Raw genomic sequence first — 10564 nt, forward strand, 5'->3', positions numbered from 1 at the left:
ATGAATTGAACCTGCTCCCGATCAGGTTTGACCTAGCAGAACTGTTGCTATGACAACAACTCTTGGATCAGCTTTGAAGAATGAAACGATCCTGGATCATGTCAAATCGTCAATATCCAAATCCAGCTAACTGAGTAATCCACGTATGAAGAACGGACCCCTAGTCTTCCACACTTTAGGAAACGTAAACATTCAGGATGTGCCATTAGCACAGCCTGCACTAAAAGGAGGCTGGAGATTAAGGATGGCAACACAGAGTGCGAAGTCAATGTCACCTTGAAAAACCTGCCATGACCCGAATTCAAACCAGGGTTGCTGAGGCCACAACACAGAGTACTAACCACTATACAATCACGGCGAGCTATGGGACAGCCATTGCAGTTCTTGTTTGGTATGTTCCTCCATGTGATATGGTCCTTCCTGTTCAGTGAGCACACACTGTTGTTTTTCTTCTCCTACCAGCACAACACTTTTTCCCAGAAACACTGAAAATGCAAACAATTGATGACTGTTGCAATTTTAAAAAGTAACAGGATGTAGGTATAGTCTGCAGGACTTGAACCTGCAGGAGGAGACCCCAACGGATTTCTAGTCAATCGCCTTAACCACTCAGCCACGATTACAAGACTGCCTGTACTTCCATGTCCTCATGCCTAGTACATGTGTTGTGGATCTAGATGAAACTTTCAGCAAGCGATAGCTCAAAGGCAAAAGCTGTGGCTCCACAAAGAGTCTTGCATGCCCGAACAGGGACTTGAACCCTGGACCCTCTACTGATTCCGCTAAAGCTGGGAAACAATAGTCTGTTTTGGAAGGGGAAGAAAAAAATATGAGAAAAAGAAGAAAATTTGAGAAATTGAACGAAAGAAGTGAAATTAAGTTTTTTTTTGGCATTTCTGCCCACCAGACACTACTCAATGCATATATAACAGTACTAGTTCAAGAAATATGTCCATAAATAACACTTTGGGTAGATCACAAGGTTGAAGGTTCAATTCCCGACTGGAGCAGATATCTCTAACCAGGTTATTAATGGGTCAATCATAAACGAGTCCTCTATCGGGTCTGAGTCACTCGTTTCTCACGGGCCAATTATATGTGTTTAGAGCTGGAAAAAGAATTGAACCGCTCATCTCTCGAGTCCTCGGGTTTGAGTCATTCTGTTACGTAAATAACAAACGACTCAAGACTTGAAAGGTGAACTAATTATGATGGCTTCTATCGGCTCAGACTGTGTACATTAGTTAAGATTATATGTGACTGCCAGTGTAACATAACCGAATTACTGACATTAGAAGACATGAAGAGTTGAGCTGAGCAAAGAGACAAAAATGCTTTCATTGACAAAAGAGCAGGTAAACATTGAATTATTATTTTCTCTTTCTTATAGTATTCTATTTATGACTTATGTGTTTGGAAGCAATTCGTAAAATTTTAAAAACATTTTGGCAAATTGAACCAAGTGAACGAAATGACTAGAAAAAAGACTCAAAGATACGAGTCAGTAAAATGATCCGAACTTCCCTTCACTAAACAGGCAATAAATAAAGATAAAGGCCTTACTGTTTAAATATATTGCAGTTTATTACAAAATAAACATCGAAACACACACAGCAAGCATATGACAGAAATAAAACAATTATAAATAAAATACAATTTTGAAATGAATTAAAACTAAAGTATAAAAGGCAGAGGATTCTTATGTAAACAGCAAGCATATTACATAAATAAAATGATTATATATATATAAATAAAATCCTATTTTGAAAATAAATTAAAATGCAAATACAAAAGTAAATTAGTAAAAAAACAAGCAAGTACAGTTGTAGTCAGAATTATGAGCCTCCCTTTTGATATTTTCTTCCATTTTAAAATATTTCCATAATGATGCTTAACAGAGCAAGGAAATTTCCACAGTCAGATAATAATAATAATAATTATTATAAATAAATACAAACTTTCACAGTATGGCTGATTTTTTTTTTCTGCTGGAGAAATTCTTATTTCTTTGATTTTGGCCAGACTAAAAGCAGTTTTAAAATTTTTAAATTAATTTTAACGTCAGAATTATTAGCCCCTTTAAGCTATATATTTTTTCCAATAGTCTACAGAACAAACCATCATTATACAATAACTTGCCTAATAAATTACCCTTACCTGTCTAGCTAACCTAATTAACCTAGTTAAGCCTTCACATGTCACTGTAAGCTGTTTAGAAGTGTCTTGAATAACATCTAGTAAAATATTATTTCATAAATGTGTTGAAAAAAGAACTTCTCTCTGTTAAACAGAAATTGTGGAAATAATAAACAGAGGGGCTAATAATTTAGGGGGGCTAATAATTCTGACTTCAACAGTATGTATATGAAGAGTTTGGTTGCAAAACACGATAAACGGCATTTTTTGACATATCGATTTTATTATTGGAAATCACTGTTCAGATGTACCTTAATCTATGTGTGAATTTCTGCCCTTAATAACATTTAAGAATGTACATTTTAGGCCAAGTAAACATGTATTTTTTCAAAAAACCTAAAATCAACGTTTCTTTTGATATCGAATCCACGTTGATCACCGACGTTGATTCAACATCATTTTGCTCATCTGGGTAATGTTGAAACGACGTCAGGCACTCCATTCAAATCTAACCTGAAATCGTCGCACTTGGTTACTTACCCAACGTTGAATCGATGCTGACTTTCAGTCGATCGAAACAACGTTACAGAATCCACGCATTTTCAACATATAAATGACCTAATTGGTTTATCTAACGTTGAAATGATGTTGATTTTAGGTCGATTGAAACATCATAGAATCCACAACTATTCAACATATAATTTATCAAAATGATTTAACGTTGAAATGAATGCATAAACAACCTTTTCAACATTAAACCAACATATATTAAATAATTACATTTTTCAAAAGGATACATATTATAATTTAATCTGTATATATGACAAAACACACCACAATCTGTCATCATTTTTTTATTTATACAAATATACAGCTGTACACATTCATCAAGAGCATAAAATCATTCAACTCTTCTATACACGCAGTACACTTAAACACAGAGAGAACATTTAAATTATAGGCTTAAATAGTGAAAACCAAGTACTCAAAAAATAAAACTGTGGAATATTAAATACATTTGTCTATTTTTGTTCTATTTCAATATGTATTTTTCATTAGAGTATAAAATGCATTTGATTTCAGATGTACATAATAACAATTTACTATTAGGGTCAAAATACAGGTTTAAATCACAATGCTTATAAGCTGTTTAAAGAGCAACTTTATTGAATTAATTGAAAAAGATTCAATATGCCTATCACAGAAAATAAAATGCAGATGCAACCATAGAAAAAAAGAATGCAGAATTCCTGCAGAATTCCGCAGATTTTCCACAGAATTCCGCAGATTTTTAGCCCATCATTAATTCTGTTTATTTACTTTGAGTAAATATGTGTAAATCTAAATTTAATCAGTTTTAAAATTAATAACAGTAATATTATTGACTAATATGAAAATGTTAATCGGATTAAGGTACATTGCAGTTTGTAAAGTAATATTTTCTCTCTTTTAGTAGATATATTATATGAGAGACTTGCTTTGTTTACCAAATAAGGTGAATCTATTTGGATTTGCATTGTAAACATTAAATAAAAGTAAAAAAGGTATTATTTTTATTTCCCATATTAAGGTTTTAGTTATGATACTTCCAAAATCATTCTGCAGAAATCCGCAGATTTCTACCAAACTTTTCAGCAGAAATAGCAAAAAACATCTGCAGATTCCATCTGGCCCTAGTCATGACAGTAAGTGGCAAAAAAGCTTAACAATAAAGACTTTTATTTTGTCATGGGGTGTGACGTCATCAGGCGGCGCCGCTTCAGCGCTGTAATTCAACTGGAGAAAGGTTTGTTTTAAAACGTTTACAGATATAAACCGATTTAAAGTTAAAGTTTTCGTTTTTTATATGATGTTAAATTATGTTACTGCTGTTGGAAATATCATTTTAACCCTTTATACAACGTAGTACTAATTTATTCGCAGTAACCAAGGGCTTTTATTTAAAATAAAGTAACAGAAAAGTGTGTAGTACGTGTTTTAAGGGAATGTTTTACCTGATTTCTTTTTGTGAATTACTCTTTTATAAAGAAACTGTTTAAGTAGTTAAGTGTTAAAGAGAAGTTATTTTGTTTCTGTTCATTGTTTTATTTATTTTAAACAGGACATTTTTTTGTTTTGTTTATTTTAAACAGGATAAAGTGTCCAAGCAGAGAAAAACTCCTCCAGAATCGACTGATCTCCACCCTGTTATAAAGATGGCGTTTATTAAAGAGGAGAGTGAAGATGTGAAAATTGAAGAAACATTCAGAATCAAACAGGAAGATCTGCAAGAACAAACAGGTTAATTTTTATTCTCAGGCCCCTTTTACACTAGTGCACTTTAGTTTTAAAACGATGTCCACACTAGCAGTCCACTGAGCGTTTCTGAACAGCTCTCTGTCCACACCAAAACACTAAAAACGCACATCACGTGACCACACACACTCTCAGGCAATCTATGCAGCCTATCTACCCAGATGTATAAACTTATTGTCTGTTATACTTTTATAATGGCCTTTATCGATTAGTAAAACTGATATTTAGCAAAAGAGAGGGTATGTTTCATATTATCACTGAAATTGAAAAGAGGCAGTTGTTATAGGCTCCATTTTGTTATAAATATCCACACAGGGAAGATGACGCTCATAAATGCAGCACGACGCCACAATATTTCTGCTGTCTGTTAAGTTGCTAATATCAAAATGAAAATAGGCAGTTCCTTAAATCATGTTTTCATTTTATTGTTTAGAAAGTGAAACAACGTAGCCAGGGTAATGTGAAGGAAGTTATAAAGTACACTGTTTCCTTTAAAGATTTACCCGTGTCCTCGGTAGACTGTTTTCCATATCAAACAGAGGAGGGGGAGACTGCAGCCTTGATCAAACTTGCGAAGTCTGAACTTGCAAGAAGAGGATGCAGGGCTGAACTCTGTGTAACGTTAGGCTACTTAATATTGAGGAAAAGCCCCAATCAGATAGGCGAATGTTGGCAGCCCTGCCTCTGTTTTCCCCCATCCACACTGGAGCAGCAGTGTTTTAGATTGAAAACAGCTCCGTTTTCGGCACTCAAAAACTAATAACCATAGCAAAACTTATGCATTTTAAAACGAAAACGCATCAGTGTAAACGGGGCCTAAGACTAACTCAGTAATTTGATCCCCATTCAGATATTCATTCATTTATTCATTTTCTTGTCAGTTCAGTCCCTTTCTTAATCCATGGTTGCCACAGCGGAATGAACTGCCAACTTATCCAGCAAGTTTTTACACAGCGGATGCCTTTCCAGCCGCAACCCATCTCTGGGAAACATCCACACATACTCATGCACTACAGACAATTTAGCCTACCCAATTCACCTGTACCACATGTCTTTGGACTGTAAGGGAAACCAGAGCACCCGGAGAAAACCCACACAAAGGCAGGGACTCCACACAGAAACGTCAACTGAGCCGAGGTTCGACCCAGTGACCTTCTTGCTGTGAGGCGACAGCACTACCTACTGCGCCACTGCTTCGCCTTTCATTCAGATATATTTTAATAATAAGAATACTGAATTAAATCCATCTTGCAGCCCTTAGTGTGCTGCCTAGTTCTCCTAAATGCACATAAGCACTCATTGAAAGACAGGAATATGTTTGCATATGTCACGTTGATCACAATTCCCCTTTTTTCATCAACTTCTTCATGGGTTTAAACTTGCTTCTAGTTCTAATTTCTAGTTCTCACAGATAGTATCTAAGTTAGAATTACATCATTATTATAATAACTAATTACCAGGACTATTGTGTATAAAGAGGGTTTCCGTGGAGTCTTAAAATGTCTTGATTTCCAAAATCAAAATTTTAGGCCTTAAAAAGTCCTAAATTTAGTGAAATATTTTGCTGTAGGTCTTAAATCTCATTGTTTTTTACCCAGACATTTAAAAAGAATATATTTAGAGCAGTAATCACAGTACCTTAAAACCATGATATTTTTATTCAAGCTTATCATACTGTCAGAATCTTATACTGGCACATGCCTAATGCTGCTTGATGTTGCAAAGTCATATTTTCTTATTTTATTGTTTTTCTTTGTATGTATAGTCATGAACATGTATAGCCGTTTATTATCCCATGTCATTTCTCCAATAGGCAACTGAATAGTAAGTTTTAAATCAATAGCAAATGAGATCAGGTCACTATGACATGATTGAGAATTTTTGTATGTTGCTGTTTGTCGTTGTACTACACTTATTCTGAAAGCTGATGCTAAGTATTCTTAGGAATTTTCACACTTGAAATTGTTAACCCTTGGGTCATTCTAACCCTGGATAAACAGAATCCTGGGTTACCTGTAAATACGTTTCACACTGCTCATGCTATGCCTGGGGTTATAAAATAATCCTGGGTGTTCATTAACAGACATTACACATTCGCAAACCCTGAGTTAACATTATTATTTGTATATTTACGTTGTCACTGTCCCCGATTGGACAAAAAGCAGATAACCTTTTTTTATATGGCATTTCTGCATCTTGTCGGGTATAAAATGTCATCATATAGGTCTTCAGCTAAGCCTCAGGATATACGCAAAGGCAAGAAAACAAAGACAAAAGTACAAATGAATGAAAACAAGTAGCAAAGTTTGTCATCTTCTCATCACTCCAGTTTACAGCAAACATGGCATTAAGCATTTGCACAAGTTCATTCATTCATTTTCCTTCGGCTTAGTCCCTTTATTCATCAGGGGTTGCACAGTGGAATGAACCACCAACTTATCAAGCATATGTTTTAAACAGCGGATACCTGTCCAGCTGCAAACCAGTACCGGGAAACATTTGCATAAGTTATATACAATAATGCAAACTCACAAATATAAGCTCAATTATGCGCACTTGCTATGAACATGCAGGATTTGTGTCAATCAGGTTTTCCAAGAAAGAGATGCACATGAGGAAACACAACATGAGTAATCTAGAGCGAGTGCATTTGATGATTTGCATTTACAGCCACAGGCACAAAAAGAGCTTGGTTTTCCTCTGACCCCCAAAATGAAATATTCTGCAAGGTACATGATCTGATTTTGAGCTGAAACCTCAGACACATTCTGGAAACACTAAAGACTTACTTTACATCTTATAAAAAAGGTTCATAATAGAAACCCTTTAAAGGTATTTCTGACACAGAAATGAAAATAGCCTCACCATTTACTTTCCATTGTGCGGTTTTAAACCTTGATGAGTTTCTTGATTCTGTTGAACACAAAATAAGATATTGTGATAAAAACGCTGGCTTACTTTGTGTTCCAGAAGAAAGGAAATGTTTAAAAGCACATGATGGAGAGTAAATAGTAGAGTCCCTTAAATATTTGGGGTAAATATCCATATCATGCTTACCACTTTGTGCTTTCATACTAAAGTTAACTTTTTTTGTTCTTTTTTTAAAGACCTGATGGTGCTGAAAGAAGAGACTCATCAATGGAATGAAATGGAAGAAAAAAAACACCAAGAAATAACAACTGATGAAAAACCCACACTCACTAAAAAGACTTCATCACGCGGAAGACCTCGGAAATCCAAATCTGGGTGTAATTTCAGCTGTAAACGGTGTAGAAAGAGTTTTAGTCAAAGGTCAAACCTTGATGTTCACATGAGAGTTCACACAGGGGAGAAACCTTACACCTGCAAACAGTGTGGAAAAAGCTTCTATACTATAGGAAACTTAACAGTGCACATGAGAATTCACACTGGAGAGAGGCCGTATGCATGCCAAAAGTGTGGGAAAAGCTTCTATACTACAGGAAACTTGGCAGCGCACATGAGAATTCACACTGGGGAGGAGCCTTACTCTTGCCTCCAGTGTGGAAAGAGTTATAAGCAAAATGGCAACCTTGAAGTCCACATGAGAACTCACACTGGAGAGAGAAGCTTTATTTGCACACAGTGTGGGAAAGGTTTTTCTCAAAAACAAAACCTTACCATCCACATGAGGATTCACACTGGAGAGAAACCTTACACATGCACAGAGTGTGGTAAAAGTTTCAGATGTAAAAACACACTCGATCACCACATGATAAGTCACACTGGAGAGAAGCCGTTTGCATGTGCTCATTGTGGAAAGAGCTTCACAACCAAAGCTAGGCTCATGAATCACACCAATGGTCACACTGGAACCACATGTGATCATTGTGGAAAGAGTCTCACATGCAAAGACTCCATAAAGCAACACATGAAGATTCACTCAGGCGAGCGTTTTCGATGCATTGAGTGTGGAAAGGGCTTTAAACATAAAAGAAGCCTCGTCAATCATATGAAGCTTCACAATGGAGAGAAAAAATGAGGCCTTGTCAAGCGGAGCTTAAGGCTCTCACCCGGGATAGCATGGAATAGCATCTCGGGACAAATGTGAACTCTTGAATACATCTCAAGTTACTGGAATGAAACCTTTTGAACCTGAAGATTTAAACTCAATAACTGAAGAGGGGTGAAGATGTACCAGGTTGTGAGAGTTTCTACTTCTTCTTTGCAAGAAAGCAAAATAACTCTATATGTGTTTTAAGTTATTATGAACTGAGAACCAAATTTGTGCACATTGCACACTGCAATCAAATGGTCGGCTCTGAAAAGAGAATTAGAAAGATTAGGGAGGAGAAAATGTTTGGGGAGATGCAGAGAAAACTGTCCTACACTCTTAGATTGTGTTTTTGATCGTTCACATTGTTTGATTTTCACTCCCTTGAACAAACACCGATTTGCCTCCAATTTTTGGCTTTTGTCTGCAGTTTCACAAAACTTGTTGGTGAATAAAAATCCACCTAAACTCGGCTGGTGTGAACTTGCAATGACAGTGAGAGACTGATGCAGACTCCATAAAGCCCTGATCAGACTACACAATGCCATTTGCCAATTACAACAGATCAGATTTGTGTCAGATTATGAGATTTTGACTTGATCAAATCTTGATGTGTTGTGGGTAACAAAAGAAGACTTTGGTTTCAGAACACTACACATTTATTTTGATGGACTGATTTTAGAAAATAAAAACGTTTTCCTGTATTCAGACAATTAAACTTTCTATAGACAACTAGTTTCCCTTAAAGAAATGTTCATGTGAAAACTCCCACATAACTACAAATAAATTGGTGTATGGGAAACCCAGTGTCTCAATTGTGAATGAGAACATGACTGATTTGTTAGCTTACATGCTAATTCCAGGACTTAACAGACTACTGAAGGACTTCAGCTATCTGTAAATTCCAATTATTATTAATATGCAATACATATTGTACTGCTCATGTGGACTAATATATTATATTGTATGCTGTCTGCATATATATATATATATATATATATATATATATATATACTATTACTAACCAGCAATGATAGGTGAGCAAAATAAAAATTGAAAGAGGATACTTTTATTAGGCCTTTTATGAGTCTAATAATCTCAAAGTCACACTTTAAAAGAAGGTCCAAAAACCTGCATTTATAAATGAAGAATGTTTTGCAAAGCATAAAACGTTGTTAACCAGGTAATGCTGTGTACAATTTGTTTTAGTTACACCAAATTTAACTTGTTTATTGTAAAAAGGGTTTACATGGATATTGACATGAGACATTCTGTATTATGCACTATGTATTATGAGTCATGTGTAGGGCCAGACAGAATCTGTCGACGTTTTTTGCTATTTCTGCAAAGAATTTCGATAAAAATCTGTTAATTTCTGCCGAAATATTTTGGGAGTATCATAACTAAAACCTAAATATGTGAAACAAAGAATAATATCTTTTAAACTTTTATTTAATGTTTAAAATCCAAATCCAATTAGATTCACTTTATCTGGTAAACAAAGCAAGTCTCTCGTATAATATTTCTACTAAAAGATAGAAAATATTACTGTACAAACTGCATTGTAGATAAATCAGATTAACATTTTCATATTAGTCAATAATATTACTGTTAATTTAAAAAGTGAATAAATATATATTTACACACATTTACTCAAGTAAATTAAATAGAATTAATGATGGGCTAAAAATCTGTGGGATTCTGCGCGTGACATTATGTATTATAAGTTATGTACATGAGTATATGCAGTTGTAGAAAATATGCTCAGTGTTTTCAATAACTTTCACAAAATTGGCAAGTTCTCCTCAGTATCAAATTTTAATCTCAGGAATTATTTTGATGAATACACATTATTAATCATTTTAACTGAAGTTCTTTAATTTTGGGGAGAATTAAAAAAGAAATGCTAATTGTTCTTATTTTTCAAATTCCTGTGAATTAAATTCTTTTAAAATAAACGAGGTCTGAGCTGATTAGGATGAAGCCTTTAAATAAGAATATTCATTTAAAACTTATTATTAAATTTTGTATCTCTAAAAATAAAGATGGAAGAGAGAACATTACAGAATAGTGTGAAAGAATACCTCTGATCAATACCGTGATGTTTTTAGGAATAACATT

At 34.7% G+C, this 10564-nt stretch overlaps 1 protein-coding gene across 1 annotated transcript; it reads left to right on the forward strand.

Moving 5' to 3' along the window:
* The first annotated feature begins 3868 nt into the window (after positions 1 to 3868).
* Positions 3869 to 9245, forward strand: LOC108181760 (uncharacterized). The gene is made up of 3 exons (XM_017354333.4): positions 3869 to 3922; positions 4269 to 4416; positions 7539 to 9245. The coding sequence occupies exons 2-3, from the start codon at positions 4332 to 4334 to the stop codon at positions 8429 to 8431; spliced, it is 978 nt and encodes a 325-aa protein (XP_017209822.1). The 5' UTR covers positions 3869 to 3922; positions 4269 to 4331; the 3' UTR covers positions 8432 to 9245.
* The last annotated feature ends 1319 nt before the right edge of the window (positions 9246 to 10564 follow it).

The sequence above is a fragment of the Danio rerio genome, chromosome 4, assembly GCF_049306965.1.
Source record: "Danio rerio strain Tuebingen ecotype United States chromosome 4, GRCz12tu, whole genome shotgun sequence".
Classification (NCBI taxonomy): domain Eukaryota; kingdom Metazoa; phylum Chordata; class Actinopteri; order Cypriniformes; family Danionidae; genus Danio; species Danio rerio.

What these genes read in the sequence shown, in the direction of transcription:
- LOC108181760 (XM_017354333.4), top strand. Translation starts at nt 4,332, where the DNA reads ATGGCGTTTATTAAAGAGGAGAGTGAAGATGTGAAAATTGAAGAAACA. An exon ending in AGATCTGCAAGAACAAACAG is followed by an intron (nt 4,417 to 7,538) that starts GTTAATTTTTAT and finishes CTTTTTTTAAAG; the next exon opens with ACCTGATGGTGCTGAAAGAA.